Here is a 21055-nt window from a genome sequence, read left to right as displayed (position 1 = left end):
TGAACATCTTATTCCAAAATCATGGGCATAAATATGGAGTTGGCCCCCCCTTTGCTGATATAATAGCCTCCACTCTACTGGGAAGGTGTTCCACTAGATGTGGAAACATTGCTGCGGCAACTTGTTCCATTCAGCCACAAGAGCATTAGTGAGGCCTGGCATTCCAATTCATCCTAAAGGTGTTCGATGGGGTTGAGGTCAGGGCTCTGTGCAGGCCAGTCAAGTTCTTTCACACCGATCTTGACAAACCATTTGTGTGGACCTCGCTTTGTGCACGGGGGCATTGTAATGCTGAAACAAGGGCTTTCCCCAAACTGTTGCCACAAAGTTGGAAGCACAGAATCATCTAGTATGAACATTTTCACTGTAGCGTTAACATTTCCCTTCACTGAGCTTGTGTGGCCTACCACTTCGAGGCTGAGCTCTAGCAGGGCAGACATTTGACAAACTCTTGCTGGAAAGGTGGCATCCTATGACGGTGTCACATTGAAAGTTACTGAGCTCTTCAGTAAGGCCATTCTACAGACAATGTTTGTCTCTGGAGGTTGCATGGCTGTGTGCTCAATTTATACACCTATCAGCAAGGGGTGGGGGTGTCCACATACTTTTGCATATAGTGTTTTTGGAAAGTATTCAGGCCTTTACTTTTTCCACATTGTTAGGTTAGAGCATTATTCTAAAATGGATTAGTTTTTTTCCCCCTCATCAATCTACACACACACACACACACACACACACACACACACACACTACCCCATAATGACAAAGCAAAAAGAGTTGCCATTTTTGAATATGTATTTAAAATATTAATACATTTACATAAGTATTCAGGACCTTTACTCAGTACTTTGTTGAAGCACCTTTGGCAGTGATTACAGCCTCCGGACTTCTTGGGTATGACGCTACCAGCTTGTATTTGGAGAGTTCCTCCCATTCTTGTCTGCAGATCCTCTCAAGCTCTGTCGGGTTGGATGTGGAGAGTCGCTGCACAGCTATTTTCAGGCCTCTCCAGAGATGTCTGAGCGGGTGGTCGTGGCTAGGTGCTTAGGGTCATTGTCCTGTTGGAAGGTGAACCCTCGCCCCAGTCCGAGGTCCTGAGGAGGTTTTCATCAAGGAGCTCTGTACTTTGCGCCGGTCATCTTTGCCTCGATCCCAACTAGTCTCCCAGTCCCTGCCGCTGAAAAACATCCCCACAGCATGATGCTGCCACCAGCATGCGTCACCGTAGGGATGGTGCCAGGTGTCCTCCAGACGTGACACTTGGCATTCAGGCCAAATTTATCCTTCACCAGAAACAAATGTTTCTCATGGTCTGAGAGTCTTTAGGTGACTTTTGGCAAACCGAAAGCGGGCTGTCATGTGCCTTTAACGGAGGAGTGGCTTCCATCTGGCCACTCTACCATAAAGGACTGATTGGTGGAGTGCTGCAGAGGTGGTTGTCCATAGGAACTCTCGAGCTCTGTCAGAATGACCATCGGGTTCTTGGTCACCTCCCTGACCAACGCCCTTCTCACCGATTGCTCAGTTTTGCCGGGCGGTCAGCTCTAGAATGAGTCTTGGTGGTTCCAAACTTCTTCCATTTAAGAATGATGAAGGTCACTGTGTTCTTGGGGACCTTTAATGCTGCAGATATGTTTTGGTACCGTTCCCCAGATCTGTGCCTCAACACAATCCTGTCTCTGAGCTCTACGGACAATTCCTGGCTCATGGCTTGGTTTTTGCTCTGACATGCATGGTCAACGGTGGGACCTTATAGACAGGACCCCCCATGAATCGGGTGTGTGCCTTTCCAAATCCTGTCCAATAAATTGAATGTACCACATGTGGACTCCAATAAAGTTGTGGAAACATCAAGGATGATCAATGGAAACAGGATGCACCGGAGCTCAATTTCAAGTCTCATAGCAAAGGGTCAAAAATTTTGGACACAACTACTCATTCAAGGGTTTTTATTTTTACAATTTTCTACATTGTAGAATAATAGCGAAGACATTCAAACTAAAAAATAACACATATGGAATCACGTAGTAACCAAAAACTGTTAAATAAATATATTTGAGATTCTTCAAAGTAGCCACCCATTGACTTGATGACAGCTTTGCACACACTTGCCATTCTCTCAACCAGCTTCACCTGGAATTCTTTTCCAACAGTCTTGAAGGAGTTCCCACATATGCTGAGCACTTGTTTGCTGCTTTTCCTTCACTCTGCAGTTCAACTCATCCCAAAGCATCTCAATTGGGTTGAGGTCGGGTGATTGTGGAGGCTAGGCCATCTGATGCAGCACTCCACCACTCTCCTTGAACAAATAGCCCTTAGACAGTCTGGAGTTGTGTTGGGTCATTGTCCTGTTGAAAATCAAAATTAGAGTCCCACTAAGCCCAAACCAGATGGGATGACGTATCGCTGCAGAATGCTGTGGTAGCAGTGCTGGTTAAGTGTGCCTTGAATTCTAAATCACTATGTCACCAGCAAAGCACCCCCACACCTTCTCCATGCTACACGGTGGGAACCACACATGCGGAGATCATCCGTTCACCTACTCTGCGTCTCACAAAGACACAGCGGGTGGAACCAATAATCTCAAATTTGGACCAAAAGGACAGATTTCCACCGGTCTAATGTCCATTGCTCGTGTTTCTCGGCCCAAGCAAGTCTTTTCTTATTATTGGTGCCCTTTAGTAGTGGTTTCTGTCCAACAATTCAATCGAAGGCCTGATTCACGCAGTCTCCTTTGAACAGTTGATGTTGAGATGTGTCTGTTACATGACCTCTGAAGCATTTATTTGGGGCTGCAATTTCTGAGCCTGGTAACTAATGAGCTTATCCTCTGCAGCAGAGGTAACTCTGGGTCTTCCTTTCCTGTGGCGGTCCTCATGAGCGCCAGTTTCATCATAGAGCTTGATGGTTTTTGCGACTGCACTTGAAGAAACTGCCAAAGTTCTTGAAATTTTCCGCATTGACTGACCTTCACGTCTTAAAGTAACGGACTGTCGTTTCTCTTTGCTTATTTGAGCTGAGCTCTTCAGTAAGGCCTGAGTAAAAAAACATTTTTAAATTTGTTATTTTGGGGTATTGTGTGTAGATTGCTGAGGAATTGTTTTTATTTCATCCATTTTCAAATAAGGCTGTAATGTAACAAAATGTGGGAAAAGGGGTTGGAATACTTTGATGGCACTGTATGCATAACTTTTTCTGCTCGTTACCAAAAAGCATTTGGTGATTGGTGTGTTGGAAATTTGGAGCATGTAAAGTTGGGCAATAAAGCTTACGCATTATTGACATAACCTAAAAATAAAGAATAATCTTAATGAAGCCTATAAATATAAATTGTACAAGAATTATACATTGATAGATTTTTTGAATGTATTGTTCTCCTTATTCAACTCACACATCACTAATGGACAGCATAGGATAATTCATTTTTTACATGGTATTTGGAAAGTGAGAGGGGAAAAAAGTGAAAAAGAGGGGGGGGGGGAATCGAGAGAGGCAGAAGGAAGGAAATAAGCTGTTCTCACATACCCTCAGGGATGGCGGCCACAGCCAGGGCCACAGCGATCTTAAAGTAGTAGATTGCCCCCCGCATCCAGGAACCCCCATGAACCGGGTCCCCAAAATGCCCGATGTTAATGACCCAGACGGCCACGCAGATCAGGGAGATGACCTTCAAGTTCAAAATATTGTCTGTATTTTGGTGAAAATTGACATTTGTCTTGGGATTTCAAGTCACATGGCTCATACACATCACAGCAAAACACAGACCGAAAAAGTCTAGATATGATAATATCTATATAATAAATAAACTAATACAACAACCATAGTAAAACCCACCTTGGAGAGCTGCTCTCCAAACTCATCCAGTTTCTGCTGCAGAGGAGTCTTCTCCTGCTCCGTGGCAGCCATCTGGTTCCGGATTTTCCCGATCTCCGTGGACACGCCGGTGGAGACCACGATGCCGATGGCTCGCCCCGCAGCAATGTTAGTGCCCTGAGCAGGAAGAGGAGGTTAGCACAGAGTTAATATGGTGATAGAGTACACACTGATATCAAACCATGCATACTGCATCCATATGGGACCACTACTTGCAACTAACTCCTTAAGGTACGCAGATTATCTGCTGAACACATCTAAAGAAATGATGCATAGAGAACCGAGCTGCAACACCACACACACACAGCTGATTCAAAAGGGAGAATTCCTGATATGGCTGATGAATGCAGCAGTGAGAGATAGTGTGCCTGTGTGTGTGTGCGTGTGTGCGTGTGAGAGAGACATTGATAGTGTGTGTGAAAAAAGAGGGAGTAGAGTTGGCTCCAAACAGGAAGTGTAGCTCTTACGGAAAACAGCATATTCTTCTTGTCTTGATTGACAGCTCTGGGGTCAGGGACGGGGTCGGTGTGTTTGATAACAGACACAGACTCGCCTGCAGAGACAGATTAATACACACTGTTACACAAGATCCTACAAGCCATTACCAGTAAGATGTTACACAGATTTTAGAACATTGTATTTAATCGTAAGAGGAATACCTAGGCCAGAGGTTTAATCTTATTCTGTATTTGTTTGACAATGTTCGACTGTTTTAAAAAAGTCTATTCTACTCAGCCCATCACATTTGTAGCATGCTTTGGAATCTCACAAGATTCAGCAAGTCAGTCAGTCGTCCTGCCAGTCAGCCAGCCACCCAGTCAGTCATTCAGTTTGTTTGGTTAATATGGATCCCCATTAGCTTTTTCCAAAGCAGCAGCTATTATTCCTGGGGTCTACACAAAAACAGGACAAGTAACAAAATGCTGACAGTCAGTCAGCCAGCCAGAATGTAGCCTACCTGTGAGAATAGACTGGTCCACTCTAAGGGTGGTAGACTTGATGGAGGTGATCCTGATGTCAGCAGGGACCTTGTCACCAACTAGACAACACAACAATACAGGCTGGGTTTAGAAGAGAAGACAGATTGTTTATGACTAAGTCATTGAATGAAAGCATTAGGTTAACATTCTACAGAGGGAGAAAGCAGAAGCGAGGGGGAGGAAGAGACACAAAAGTTGAGTGAAGAGGGGGAGGAGGAAAGAGAAAGAAAGCAAAAAGGTGTGTTTGATTTTAAATGACTATATCTCTGCAGTGACCTGGGAAAGTGTGAGTCTGGCGGGCCAGGAGATGTAATGACAAAGGAAACGAGAAGAGTGGCCTAGCTGTCCCCAGGTGACCACTCATTTTCAACCTATCGAATCGCAGCATTGACACAAAGCCATACGCAAAAAAACGAGAGCCACGGCTTAGCCTCACAAGTCAACCAACAGCAGGCACCAACACAGATCGAGTCACAACGCAATCCCAACAAATTGATTCCACACTCGCGCTCGGCATCAGAAATCTTTTATTTCCCATAGCACAACCCAGATACAAGCAGCTTGGATTAATGCATGTAATGTCTTTAATCTGTTTTCTCCTCTTTGGCTGTTGTATATGAAAGTCATATTTCAGGACAGGGTGTTTAGGTGTCATGGGCCTGTGGCACCTAACGTCTTCTGAGCCATGCACATTGCTTCCACTGCACACTTTTGTCACAGCTTCACAAACAATGTTGGGGCTTTTTCTGGGTTACACCAGGACAGTTTATGCTGGAACTGCTTTAACTAAGCTCCAGAAATGGAGTAAAATAATAATAATAATAATAATAATAATAATACAGAGATATTGGGGGCATACTTGCGAACAAAAGCAACCATTTAATTGTAAAAGTTAAGCTCAGAGTATCAGCCAATTAAAATGGTCAATTTACTTGCACGACGACAGAACATTAAAATTGTAGCTGGGCCCATCAGATAAAATGGCACACGTTAGCCCTATGCTAACCTCACCAGGTGGCAGTGATTATATCGTTCAACAAGTTCTGCATCAGCCAATTAAAATAGTCAACGTAGTTCCAACACTTGTTCAATGGAAGCATCCATGACATACTTCAGCCAAACAGCACATTCTGATCATCAAAGCAGCCATCACGTATATTTGACTGACCCCCCCATAATTTTGATTTACTAGTACTGTGTTAGTGTGTTGAAAAGAGAAGCCCACAACAAACCGCTAATATGGAGCTACATCTTTCAGCCTTGCACAAACACACTGCTATTGCCTAATAATTATATTGAGTAGGCTATATTACATGGACGTGTACACCTAAAATATAGGTTTACAACCATTTTTATAATAGGTTTCGTCGAGGAGGATGAGAATTACAAATTAGGTGTACTCTCACCATCATCCTACAGACTGCAGTATTGCAGTTATTTTATGGAATTGTTGAATATTCGTTTCTGATTGGCTGGAAGGGCATTCGCCATTTCCCTATAACGCACGTAATAGTTCATTATTACATGTTCGAGCTGCAGTTGAAAGCAAAGGTCGAATTGAAAACGTTATTCGCTTTGAGTTTGATTTTTATAATAGCAAGCTAGGACAGATGGCTTGGTTAGCTAAATTAGCAAGTCTGGTTGGATACCAAGGCAACTACTGTAGCTAGCTAGATTTCAAGTCAACCACTTTAGCAGTGTTCCACCTAGAAGTGATGGTGATAATGTTACATGACTGCTATTTGATGAATCCACAAGGCTCTTCGTTGTTGTAAGGACTTCATTTCTCTCTTTTTTTAAGCGCATGGATGTGTGTGAAACAGATAAGACAACATTATCACATTTTTGTTTAGTAGTAGCCTAGGCAAGGACACATCAATGCAATATTGGCACACAACATTCTGTTAGAGACCAACGAAACAAAAGATAACATTGAAGGTTTAAAATATCCCACTATTGGCCAGTTGACCTATTTTAAGAAAGATGCCATTGGTTGGTGGATATAAAGTCAAAGATCTTTGATAGGCTGATGAAGAATTTGTTCCAGGATATAAATGACGTAGTGAAGTTAGTCTGGGGCTAATTAATGTTTGCCATGTTATCCGATGGGACCAGCTACAATTTAGTGTTGTCACTTAAATCAACGATTTCAATTGGCTGATACACATGGAGTTTGATAAACTGTTTACATTGAAATGATTACTTATCTTCATAATTATGGCCCAATCTTCTTCTATAATACAAATATATCTTCAAAGTAAGAGGTTTACAACAAGTCAGAAGGAGCCCGAAATCTTCATAACTAGCGCTGTTGCAACTGATGTTGAGCACACAATCAGTATGCCATTCTGTAATGGCCTTTTGTACAAGATGTTCTCCAGAAAGGGCCAATCCTGTCCTCAGACAGCCTAATTAATTGCTGTTCAGTAAAACACTAAAACAAGGCCAATAACAGAATGCACCAAGTACGCTTTTCAATGTGATTCCTTTGGAAAAGGCTCCATCTTGTCTTTTCCCCTTGTCTGGTAGTGCAGGATGATCATTATTTGGCAAGGAAACCTGACTGTGATTAGTGATGTTCCATGACCTACAGGGTGTGGGAACGATATTTGGCCTCCCATCTACCTCCATCAGGAAGTGAAGCACTGACCAAACCGAAGGTATTGATTAAGAACATTTCAGTACTTTATAATCACATACATGTGTGCATAATGAGTAGGACTATGGCAAACCTCTAGTTTGATGATTTCAGAAAAAATTGTTTTTATAATTAATCAGATTCCCCTATAATCATGCCATTTCCATGTGTTTTGTGCTTGGGAGTTCTCATCATCATACATTATGACAAGTTCCCAATCTCTTACATTGTATCAACACTCCATTTCACTCTTCCTCAACAACCAGAAAGAGAGATGGAAAGATAAAGAAAAAGATTGAGGGAGGTGTGTGTGTGTGGGAGCTGGGGGCAGTAGCTCCACAGGAGGCAGGCAAGGCAGAGGGCAGCAGCAAGAGGCTTTTGAAACTCCCACTCCCAGCATCCTCCTCACTTACTGTATGTAGTCCTATCACCTCCAACTCACCCCTCGCTCTTCTCCATTCGCCTCCCACAGACGCTCTCCCTCCCTCTCTATCGTTCCCACTCATCTCTATCCATCTTTCTCCCTCTCTCTATTAAGATTTGCCCAGACGCAATCTAAATGCTAATACTAGGAGCATTAGAACATATTCTATTTCAGACGAAGAATACGTACTATACCATAATGCAGCCTACACCATTACTGTATGAGGCCCAATACCAGGCATCAACATCAAATGGGTCTGGATGGAACCTTGCGATTCATCTAGTAAAGTGGGCTAAAAGGGATAGTTCACCCAAATTATAAAACAATATATTGGTTTTCTTACCCTGTAAGCAGTCTATGGAGAAGGTATGACAGCAATCCATGCTTTGGTTTTGTTTATCTGGCGAACCAAAATGTAATTGTGTTATTTGGGTGAACTACCCCTTTAAAGTCAGAATACGCAGTTGAAACAATGAAGCAGAGACCCCCACCTCCATTTTGCTAAAAAGCAGAGGGATGGGCCTGGAGAAATGTAAGCACTCTCAATGCATAGAAAGAGCTATGGATGCAATGACTGACCATCCATGAAATCAAAATGACTTTTAACCATGTTGAGGCTATACAGTGTTTGCTTACATTTACATCGTTTACAAACATTGGAGAAAAACAAACATATTTTGGGCTCTCGTGGAGTGTGACAGTTGAACTACGCTCATAAGGCATTTATAAGTTATATTCTTCAAGAATCAATGGGTATATCATTCAATTTATAAGTCCAAAAATGGATGTAGCAACTAAGGGTTCTAGCTTTAACTTCACTTTTACTCCTGTAACTAAGTATCGATCAGACCAAACCCTGGTTGATCTGATTGTCTTATTTGATTTAAGTATCTTGAAAGTTCCTACGTCCCTGCCTGTCGAGTATACAAACTATTTTCATCTGTAATAAAAAAAGTTGGGAAAGTTCCACAATCATAACCGTGACACTTCAGATAATGTGAAACCAGCCAGGCAAGCAGGATGGAAACTAGTGTAAATATATTGATTTTTTTCCCCTCTCTCCTCAAATGCACTGTGGTTGAGAATGTCCTTTTTCTGATCCCTCCAGATCGCTTGTTCTACCCTTCGCCTTGAGTTCCCATGGAGCCACCACTGTAACAGACACTTGCTAATCCAACATCCAAGAAAGGAAAGACAAATGAACAACATGCACATCAAGACAAGAAATTTAACTGCAAGTCATTTTCTCTCTCAAATTCTGAACATGTTTTTAGCCAGGATCATAGTCGCTTCAAGATACTGACACTTTTTGAGAGAGAAAATACATAACCCTGAGTGTTTACTCATGTCTAATAGCACTTAATAACCAGAGAAAAGGGATGGGTATATATCCCTCTGATCTTCATCTGCTCAGGCAATACATGCAGAACACTATACGAAGCTGAAAGCCTCTCTATCCTGTATGGTAGGAAATTAGCTTTAACTTATGTCTTCTCACAGCCCACTAACATATTTCATGTAAGTGCATGCGTGCGTTCGCATGAACAATATGAGGGCCCTGCCCTCTACTCAGCAGCCAGTCAGCAGGGACTGGGTGGGCAAGTCTAACTGAACATCATCATTCATCTACTGTATATAGAGCTGCTGAGAGAGAGGAGTGATACTCTGACTAGCCATCCACAGAGGAGACCCTGGTGCCAGGGACAGACTGGGTTCACACTCCATTTCAACAGAAAATATTAAAGACCCCAGATTGTTCCTGTTTATTATCTCCATGGCAGAGTAGCTAGATCTCAGAGCCTGGAAATATCCCAATTATGTTCCGTGTGTGTGTGTACTCTGCCGGTGGTGGAACAACAAACTGAACCTTCATATCCATTCATGACTGACCAAATTATGAAAACAAGCATTGTAATTTAGTATTCTATAGCGTGACTGTGGAAGAGACTGATTGGTTGTCTATCAATAATGGCAAACCACCTGGTACTGACAACTTGGATGGACAATTACAAAGGATGGTTACGGACCATCGACCCCAACATACATTCTGAGCTATAAACATTTTTTAAAAGAGATTCAAAGCTTCAAAACAATGTACAACTTGTGTATCAATTCTCCAAATTGTTCAAGCTAATTTCCTAGAGCTAGTTATAACAGAGGTATCCCTGATCAGCTGTTCAGAGAAAATCACCCCTGAAATGTCTGTTTTCAGGGCAGGGATGTTCGCATTCTGCACATCCCAACTCAGTGCTACTGTAACATACATCATTTCTGTTATTTGGCATAACTCGAAGCTTGCTAGCTAGCTGCTTAATAGGTCTAAAAACACGTTTGTGGTGGTCCAAGCAAGCTAAACAGCTAGTTAGCTAGCTTGTCAGTTGACTTTTAGCTAGCCACGGACTCATTCTGAAAGTTGGATTTTCATATTACCTGAGGCTTTAAGAGAGCTTACACTTTGATTTCGACATTCAAACTAATTTGGCTGGTTAGAAAACATGTTCTAGTGAAGTGGTCGCCAACCGGTCGATCTTCAAGGCATGTGTAGTCGACCACTGAACATTTTTGTGCCGTTGGTGGTAGGTGCACTTGATTCAGAAGCCCTGCACACCAGGTAAGCAAAGTGTTCACATTTTGAACCATTTAATTTGTCTGAAAAGACTAAATGCCACCTACTTGGTGGACCAGGAGACCAGTGGCTAAAATGGAGCGCGCCTGCTGCGCTGGCCAATTGGATAGCTCAAATCATCACGCCTACAGAGATTCCATGACCCCGGCCATAGCCAAGTTTGATACTAGCCTAAGTAAGATTTCATAACTTTTAAAATCATGACAAGTGAGAGACTGTCAAATAACACAGCAAAGAGCAGCTGTTTGTTTATTCAACACTATTACAAAACATAAAATGCACTTCTCCCTACTTCTGCTTGCGCTGCAGCTGCAAGGAATGAGTAGCCAATTGTGCGCCGCCCTATGGGACTCCCAATCATGGCCGGTGGTGATACAGCCTGGAATCGAAACCGGCTCTGTAGTGATGCCTCTAGCACTGAGATGCTACGCCACTCGTGAGTCCAGTATCGATAGCCCTGTGTTTTTATTATTATTAGCAGCACGTTGTCTATTTTAATATCAAGGAATATTTCACTTTCTCTGGTCATAGGAACAACATGTATTTGTGCATGAGGCAGATGCGGTGCGACTGGAGTTTCGCAATCAGTTGGAAGACTGTCACCTTTCCCTCTCACCAGGGGGAAAGGAAGGAAAGAGCAGGGACCATGATTTGACCTTGTGTTTTTTCTGCGTTCCCAGTTCTTGAAAGCACCATGACCATCAGATGTAGGTAACATTAGTCCAGTAAAATAAAAGCTAAGTATTTACAAAATATTTCAATTTGTGCTTAGCTGTGCCTCAAATGCTACACAGACTGATCTATTTTGTAATCAAAGCTCGAGTTTGAAATATAATATGGTCTGAGAAGAACAATATTGTCAGGACAGGCATATAGCCAATATGGTGTGATAATGTATTAGGCCTACTGCACAAACCTAATTTCTTACAGAACTGTTTTTATTAGGTTAAATGTTACATGATTATTTTTTAAATATACTTGCTTTTTGACTGCAAAAAAAAGACTACTTCGAAAATGTTGGTAACCACTGTTCTAATTCCAACAACAGACCATACCAATATTTGACTATAAAAAAAGCTGATCAGCTAGCGCAACCTATTTTTATAGCTCATGCCACATAACCACTCCTATTTGCCATCTCTTCAATCTAAGCCTACAGGAACTTGTGCGCCCCCAGGCCTGGAGGAAAGCAAAAGTCATTCCGTTATACAAGAATAGCAATACACCCTTTACTGGTTCAAACAGCCCACCAATAAGGCTGCTACCAACTCTAAATAAACATTTGGGGGGGAAAAAATTGTGTTTGACCAGATACAATGCTATTTTACAGTAAACAAATAAACTGACTTTCAGTAGGCTTATAAGGAAGAGCACTCAAAATGTACGGCACTAACCCAAATGACTGATGATTGGCTTAAATAAATTGATAAGCTTGTGGGAGCTGTTTCATTAGACTTCAGTGCAGCATTTGACATTACCGATCATTGTCTGCTGGTGAAAAAAACATGTTATGGCTTTACATCCTCTGCAATATATCGTGGATCGTGAGTTGCCCAGAACAAAGAGGGTATTCTTTAATAGAAGCCTCTAACGTAAACCAGGTAGTTTGGCATACCTCAAGGTAGCAGTTTTGGCACCTTGCTTTTAAAATGTTTCACTATTGGCCTACCATTTGTATTGAGTAAAGCCTGTGGGTATGTTGATGATTCAACATTATACACGTCAGCTTGCATAGCAAGTGAAATCACTGCAGCACTTAGAGCTGCAGTCCATTCTAAAATAGGTGGAAAGTAATAAGCTAGTCCTAAATATATAAAAAACTAAAAGCATTGTATTTGGGACAAATCATTTGCTAAAACCTAAACCTCATCTAAATATTGTAATAAATCATGTAAATAATGTGGCAATTGAGCAAGTTGAGGAGACTAAACTGCTTAGTATAACCTTTGATCGTAAACTGCCATTGTCAAAACATATTGATGCAACGGTAGCTAAGATGAGGAGAGGTCTGTGAAATCAGAGCAGCGCGTTATCAACAAAAGAGTTCTACAAGGACAGGTTTATCACACCTGGACTACTGCTCAGTTATATGGTCAAGTGCCACAAAGAAGAACATAGGCAAATTACAGTTGACCAACAGAGCAGCACAGCTGGCATTTATAAATGTACACGGAGGGCCAATAACATGCATGTCAATCTCTCCTGGCTCAAAGTAGAGGAGAGAATGACTGCATCACTACTCGTCTTTGTGAGAGGCATTGATGTGTTGAACGCACTAAACTGGCAATTCAAAACAGCGAAACACACAGCTCGGACACCCATAATTACCCTACAAGACATGTCACCAGAGGTCTCCTCGCAGTCCAGAACAGACTATGTGAAACATGCAGTACTACATAGAGCCATGACTACATGGAACTCTTCCACATAAAGTAACTCAAGCGAGCAGTGAAATCACACACGCACTCTACACACAAATGTGGTATTGTGGATTTTATATTGTACATTTAGGATCTCAGGAAGTGTAATGGGGATCCTAATAATTACTAAATGTGGGCCTGTCACAGCCTGGTTGACAGTCAACACGCATACACAAGCTCAGACAAACACCTGAACAAAGAGTGTTTCCTATGGCACTGGGGCATGTCATTTACACCACCTCTCCTCCTTTCTCTCTCCTCCTCTACCAGAAACATACACAAGATGGCAAAAAGGAAAAAGAAACAGCCTCGCATCTGAAATCCTCAGTCGGTCAATGGTTGAATTCATTTCATTCTCAAATCCATGCTACCTGACAATAACACGGTGGCTTCATTCAAGCTAGCACGTTACCCATTCAGAGCACGCAATCCCTTTCCCGTTGTGAGGTGCGCAGTGCAGTGATTATGAATGAAAACTGATTCCAGTCTCAATCCCTCCATCCTACCCCTTTTTATCCCACCTCCCGAAGACATCACTGTTGCTGCTTCTGAGAGAGATCATTAAAGGCAAAGTCAAGGGTTACACAAATAAACACAAATCACTTTGATCATGAGACTATGTGTGTGTGTGTGTGTGTGTAAGAGAGATACACAGATGTTCTGGAACCAGACAACAAGACTACTTTTAGACAGAGGGCATAGTGTGAGTGAGTGAGTGAGTGAGTGTATAGCTGACAAACAGCCAGCAGCAGTGACCAGGTGGTAAAACTGAGACCATGGAAAAGCCAAGGGAAATTCAAATAGGGCCCTAAATACAGGGACGGCCGCAGCCACTTTGCAGTTTAGCGTGTGTGCACACACAGCTGTGGTCCTGGCTGGCACCTGTGGGCCCAGAGGAAAGGCTGTTATGTAACTTAGTTTGAGCAATGTTTCCAGCACTGGCTGTGGGGCCTTACACACGAGAGAGAGAGTGTGTGTGTGTGTGTGTGTGTGTGTGTGTGTGTGTGTGTGTGTGTGTGTGTGTGTGTGTGTGTGCATTGGGTAAGGGCAAGTATGCATATGGTGAGGGGGAACATAGAGAAAGACTGCTACTGAAAAGACCTTTCCCCCCAACTTGTGACACCAGGGACAGCCTCTACTCACCAGCAATTTCTACAACATCCCCAGGCACTATTTCCCGGGCCTTGACCCTCTGGACTGCCTTCCGGTTCATGCGGTACACCTTGGCTATCTCTGGCTCGTACTCCTTGAGAGCCTCGATGGCGTTCTCTGCATTCCTCTCCTGGATCACAAAGAGAGCGCATGAGAAGGACAAAGCGAGTGGCAGGTTCAATACCAACACAGAGGCCAAAAGGTTGATGCATTTTGTACCATGGTGCAGCGTTTGTATATTCCTGTCAACTTGAAATTAAATCCCAAAATGAACACCTACTAGAAAGGCGATGTCTACAAACTAAATATCCAGACTGATCTTACCCAGTGTGCTCTCGCTCACTCGCTCCATCCCTCTCAAATTGTTCCTTAAAAACCTCTTAACACACATCTTATTCTACCTACCCATCCCTCAAGGGTCAAAGTGCTCTATTCAGGGACCTATTCTGATTAGGCTTCGTTTCAAAGTTCTTCAATTAACACTGAACTTTCTGTCTGCAGAACTACAGACTGAAATGAACAAAGACAAGTTTAGATTTTAGTCATTTAGCAGACACTTATCCAGAGCGACTTAGTTAGTGCATTCATCTTAAGATGCTAGGTGGGACAACCACATACTGTACAGTGCATTCTGAAAGTATTCAGACCCATTCACTTTTTCCTAATTTTGTTTAATTACAGCCTTATTCTAAAATTGACTAAATGTTATTTTACATCAATCTACACACAATACCACAATACATGAAAAAGCAAAACCAGGTTTAAAAAAAACCCTGAAATATCACAATTACAAAAGTATTCAGACCCTTTACTCAGTACTTTGTTGAAGCACCTTTGGCAGTGATTACAGCATTGTAATCTTCTTCTTGGATATGACACTACAAGCCTGGCACACCGGTACGGGGAGTTCCTCCCATTTTTCTTTGCAGATCTTCTCAAGCGCTGTCAGGTTGGACGTGGAGCGTCGCTGCACAACTATGTTCAGGTCTTCCCTAGATCCGGCTGCCACCACGCATCACTGTAGGGATGGTGCCTGGCGTCTTCCAGACGTGACGTTTGGCATTCAGACCAAAGAGTTCAATCTTGATTTCATCAGACCAGCGAATCTAGTTTCTCATGGTCTTTTAGGTGCCTTTTGGCAAACTCAAAGCGGACTGTCATGTGCCTTTTACTGAAGAGTGACCATCGGGTTCTTGGTCACCTCCCTGACCAAGGCCCTTCTCTCCCGATTGCGCAGTTTGGCTGGGCATCCAGCTCTAGGAAGAGTCTTGGTGGTTCCAAACTTCTTCCATTTAAGAATGATGGAGGCCATTGTGTTCTTGGGGACCTTACATGCTGCAGAAGTTCTTTGGCACCCTTCCCCAGATCTGTGACTCGACATAATCCTGTCTTGGAGCTCTACAGAGTAGAGTGGAAGTGTTGGTTGAGGAATTATTAGTATTATTCAATTGAGATGAGGGTGATTATTTAAGATACTCTTTGAAGAGGTAGGGTTTCAGGTGCTTTCAGAAGATGACAGGGACTCTGCTGTCCTAGATTCAGGGGGAAGCTGGTTCTACCATTGGGGTACTAGGACAGAAAAGAGCTTGGACAGCTGAGCAGAAGCTGCCCTCTCGTAGGGGTGGGAGGGACAAAAGACCAGAGGTTGCAGACAACATGTCATCATTCACATTCACAGACCTACAGAAATGGCATTCACGTCATAAATGGCTTGTTTTACTGGCACCTCTAGAAGCAGATATGTACATTGTCATACGTATACCAGTATCTTTCCATGGCTAAAATTTTAACACAAAGCAGACCAAACTCTTTAGTCCTTTAATTACCTGCTGTATGTCAAATATTGTGTGCTATAACTTGGAAAATAAATAAATGTGACTCTGGATGACATAATGATGTTTGTTTCCAACATTAGGGCTGTTGTCCTAAAGATGTTAAATCTGCCTTGTGTTTTGCTTCATTGCCACGATACTAACAGGTATCACGATACTGTTATCGTCTCGGCACTAATGCATGGCCAACGGGGCTATTTAAAAGCTTTCCAAGAGCTTGGCATTGGCTGTTGTCTTAAACTTGGGTTCCATGGTTTCGATTGATAAGTCTCTCCTGATCTACAATAAAGTACATCAATAAAGCCCTGCTGACACGCATGATGATCGAAAGCCAAACAGAGGTTATGGTTTCCGTATAGGATAAAGAACACTTTATATAATGACCTCCTCACCCTAAGTGACACACCATAATACCTTGTATTTTAGCACCATCTCATCTGTTATCTGCTCCAGGCAAATACCAGCTGGGTAGGAGCAATACTGTACACACACAGGTGAGCAGAGGATACACAAATATAAATGGTCTGAAAATGCACACACGGTGACATCATACCTCACACATTTTGAGAACAAATACACACTCAATATGAGTCTCTTCAGGTGAACATGCATCCACACACAAACACACTAAGAGAGGGTCTCACCTGCCAGACTCCAATCACAGCGTTAGCAATGAGGATGAGCAGGATGACGATGGGTTCTACGAAGGCTGTGATGGTCTCCTCTCCCTCCTCAAACAGAGCCAGCACCTGGAACACAGACAGAGAGAGAAATATGAGTCTCCTCTCCAGATAAAACAGACTCAATAGGAGTATCCTGGACACACACAGAGAGACAGAGAGAGACAGAGAGAGAATAGCCTCAATATGAGTCTCCTGGACAGAGAGAACCATCAGTGTACAGCAATTCCGTCGCCTTTGACCCTAGTTCTTACCTAATATATTGGTCTGTATTTGTGAACATCACACATTTATGCAGCTTTAAAATACATTTAACTCTCATAGCTCTATAAAAACAGTTTGAAAAATCTAATTATCAACAGCAAGAAATTTGTAAAGGGTGTAGTCTCCTTGTGGCTTGGTCCTGTCTCCACCTCTAGTGAGTGGTAGTACGTATAGTATATAGGAACTAATGCCCCTTACGACCCAAAATGGCAGCAGGGAAATGGATGACGTGTAAAGGCAGGAAGGGTAGCATTTCTGCATAAAGGTCAGCAGTGGCCAAAAAACTGAGGGCAACATCCTCCACTATGTTCGGGGTGCATCCCACATTTGTCATGTCATTTTTTTTTTAAACTAGGCAAGTCAGTTAAGAACCAATTCTTATTTACAATGACTGCCTACCGGGGAACAGTGGGTTTATCTGCCTTGTTCAGGAGCAGAACGCCAGATTTCTACCTTGTCAGCCCGGGGATTCGAGCCGGCAACCTTTCAGTTACTGGCTCAACGCTCTAACCACTAGGCTACCTGCCGCCCCAAATGGCACCCTATTCCTGCATAACGCACTACTTTTAACCAAGGCCCATAGGGCTTTCACAGCCATTTGGGACACAGATTTCAACACCTGTATAACAGTTAGCTATTCCCGGTTGTTCTTTTATTTCTGTACGTTAAATTGTGGACTTTAACAACATTAAAAGCTAGGTCCTTATGTATATGTGGGAGAGAAGGTGCACAAGGTCACCACCGGAATGCTGTGGATTCGAAGAGGAGGAGACAACGAGATGCACCGTTGGTGATAATACAGAGCTTAACCAACTACCCAGTAAATGTTATCCCCTCCAAAGTGAGTAGTGAGGAGGAGCGAGCAGAACGAGGTACGGCAGATCAGTGGCTCAAGCCCCGGTCGATAACTCATCATTCACAGTCATTTGGGGCCCGCAAATATCCCCTTCCCTCCGCTCTGCTGCTCCGTGTAGAGAACATTGATGGAGGGCAACTCCTGCTGATCCGTCCTTTCAGCCTACCTAGCCAGCTGAAACGCACACACACACGTTTCCGTTGGAATTCTAACACTTAGCGAATATTTTTTGTTTCAGCAGACAAGAGTTAGAGAGAGAAGCATGATGAGAAGGCTGAGGTTTACGGTATTAGTACAGGAGTCACAGGGGTTTCTCCACAAACCTAAACGTATACATTAAGCGATAGACCAACTCCTACACACATTTAAAATCTGCACCTAAGTTTTGACTGAATGTCCAGATTTCCAACATTAAGTGCCAACCAAACACAGAGTCAACAAACGGAAGAGAAAAAAAACCAATGCCAAAGACAGTTTACCAAGATGTGTAAGGAGAACAAGAGAAGAATGAGCCAAATTTAACCCAATTCAAAAGGCCACTGACTTTTTCCCTCCTTTCCTGTACAACCCAAAACCTTAACCTACACTCCCTTTCTCGCATAATGCCATGGAAAAATAAATAAAAGGCAAGCTAACCTTTCCTTAGAATCAAATGGAGGAAGTGTACAAATGTTCACGTCGGTTTAATGGGTGAGCCTTTGTGACCTTCAACAAATACAATGAGTGGATAAAACATAAACAACATGCTCTTTCCATGACAGACTGGCCAGGTGAAAGCTATGATCCCTTATTGAGGTCACTTATTAAAAATCAGTGTAGATGAAGGGGGGGAGACAGGTTAAAGAAGGATTTTTAAGCCTTGAGACATGGAATGGGGTCCCGTGTGGCTCAGTTGGTAGAACATGGCGCTTGCAACGCCAGGGTTGTGGGTTCGATTTCCACAGGAAATCCTGTCGCCGTATGAAAATGTATGCACTTGGAACTGTAAGTAACTCATCTGCTAAACGACAAAAAAGTAAATTATGTACGTGTGACATTGCAGGTGAATAGGCAAGACAAAATATTTATGTGCCTTTGAATGAGATATGGTAGCAGGTACCAGGCATACCGGTCGAGTGTCAAGAACTACGACGCTGTTTTTCAAGCGCAAAAGTTTCCCCATGTGTATCAAGAATGTCCCACTCACCAAAAGGACATCCAGCCAACATGACACCTGTGGGAAGCATTGGCATCAACATGGGCCAGCATCCCTGTGGAACGCTTTCAACACCTTGTTGAGCCCATGCACAGATTCATTGAGGCTGATCTGACGGCAAAAGGGGGTGCAACTCAATATTAGGAAGTTGTTCCTAAAAAAAAAAATGTACGCTCAGTGTATATTTTTGGGTGTTTTAACACTTAATTCAGACAGTAATGAAATGAGGTGGGGAAACAAGCAAGCGGGAGAAGGGTGGACGCATCGATTGAACCCTGGTCTCCGGTGGGGAGTTTAAGTGAAATGTTCCGGGGAGTGTTAACACTACAACGCAGCTCTGCACAGCTTCTGTTACCTTTGAACCTGTAGTGATTGACTTGGTATGGCCCGGTCTATACTCTCTATCCTTATACATGGATAATAGTGATCAAATTGGCTCAACAACAATATCAGTAAAACAATTAGAATAAAAAGGTAGCCTTATCAGTATTTAATGCTACAAAACTATCATAAGCATTGTTGTCCAGTCCAATATAACAGCTATTGAGCCGACAATGGTAGACTTGCATTCTCCCTCTTATGCTACTTCTCTCCATAGTAATGTACAGTATATGATTATATCATATTGGAGACAGCTTCAAAACAACACAGCAACACTTTCTCCTCTGTTCTGCTCCTGTCGCCTGGATACAAGGCTCTTTATTCTCATGTCATGCAAAGATTCAGGGCAGGTCAATATCTCTATTAACATATTCAAATAGGCACACAAATGAGTTCCACATTGAGTTTTGGCCCTTATATAGGTTAGCCTCTCCTTCAGATACTACCGCAGGTCACTTTCTCCACCAGCACTAGCAGGCACTGCACTGGGAGCTCACGTTGAGTTTCTCTTGAGGCCTGGCAAAGTTACTGCTACTGTCCTTTCCAACAACAGTTTTAAATGACTGACTGATATGATTGATCCATAAAGAATCCATCAGCATCAAGTCTCAAAGGATGTACGGGAGATTCAAACAGGGTGCTCTCAAATTCATGAGGGAAAATATGGTATTCTCAGGAAACTGAGTAGTGAACCCGGCTCAGCGCTGCTTGGTATATAGTAAAGCTGTGGGAGCTGTAGTGGAACCAACCTACGCAGCTCTGCTTGGTATATAGTAAAGCTGTGGGAGCTGTAGAGAAACCAGCCTAGGTAGCTCAGTGACTGCTTGGTGTAGTACAGTATATAATAAAGCTGTAGAGAACCCAGCCTAGGCAGCTCAGAGTGCTTGGTGTAGTATATAGTAAGGAGGTGTAGTGAAACCAGCCTACGCAGCTCTGCTTGGTATATAGTAAAGTTGTGGGAGAAGAGAAACTAGCCGAGGCAGCTCAGAGTCTGCTTGAAGAAAACCTAATCTCCAAAACATAAACTTCAGGAAATTTAAAAAAAATGACCATATTTTACCATTAATGAACATAGTTTCGAAACCTTAGAAGCTATTTCGAATACATTTGTGGTCCTAGTCATGAAATGTTAAGGACATTGAGGAAAGCTACTGCTTCAACACATGTAGGACAATGAAAATATGCAAAAATGGAGCTACAAGGTTCAGACAACAACGATAGTAAAGCTGTGGGAGCTGTAGTGAAACCAGCCTCGGTGGCTCAAAGTCTGCTTGGTATATAAACTCAGCAAAAAAAGAAACGTCCCTTTTTCAGGATCCTGTTTTTCAAAGTTATTTCGTAACAATCCAAATAACTTCAGAGCTTAATTGTAAAGGGTTTAAACACTGTTGCCCATGCTTGTTCAATGAACCATAAACCATTAATGAATATGCACATGTGGAACACTAACAGCTTACAGATGGTAGGCAATTAATGTCACAGTTATGAAAACTTAGCACACTAAAGAGACCTTTCTACTGACTTAGGGCCCAGGGTCCCTGCATGAACATGCCTTAGGCATGCTGCAAAGAGGCATGAGGACTGCAGATGTGGCCAGGGCAACAAATTGCAATGTCCGTACTGTGAGACACCTAAGACGGCTCTACAGGGAGACAGGGCAGACAGCTGATCATCCTCGCAGTGGCAGACTGTGTAACACCTGCACAGGATCAGTACATCTGAACATCACACCTG

The 21055-nt window shown here is 42.8% G+C and overlaps 1 protein-coding gene across 2 annotated transcripts in view; it reads right to left on the bottom strand.

Moving 5' to 3' along the window:
* The window catches only part of LOC109893025 (sarcoplasmic/endoplasmic reticulum calcium ATPase 1), a 74038-nt gene that overhangs the window by 34033 nt on the left and 18950 nt on the right, over window positions 1-21055 (bottom strand). For both annotated transcript variants that reach the window (XM_020486017.2, XM_020486016.2), the window contains exons 4-9: window positions 16590-16694; window positions 14105-14243; window positions 4832-4912; window positions 4341-4426; window positions 3835-3990; window positions 3526-3667 (exon numbers count right to left, since the gene is read on the bottom strand). In XM_020486017.2, the coding sequence (XP_020341606.1) occupies window positions 3526-3667; window positions 3835-3990; window positions 4341-4426; window positions 4832-4912; window positions 14105-14243; window positions 16590-16694 (709 nt within the window). The remainder of the gene's footprint in view (window positions 1-3525; window positions 3668-3834; window positions 3991-4340; window positions 4427-4831; window positions 4913-14104; window positions 14244-16589; window positions 16695-21055) is intronic.

The sequence above is a fragment of the Oncorhynchus kisutch genome, linkage group LG6 (assembly GCF_002021735.2).
Source record: "Oncorhynchus kisutch isolate 150728-3 linkage group LG6, Okis_V2, whole genome shotgun sequence".
NCBI lineage: Eukaryota > Metazoa > Chordata > Actinopteri > Salmoniformes > Salmonidae > Oncorhynchus > Oncorhynchus kisutch.
This window is presented reverse-complemented; position numbering and strand designations above follow the sequence as displayed.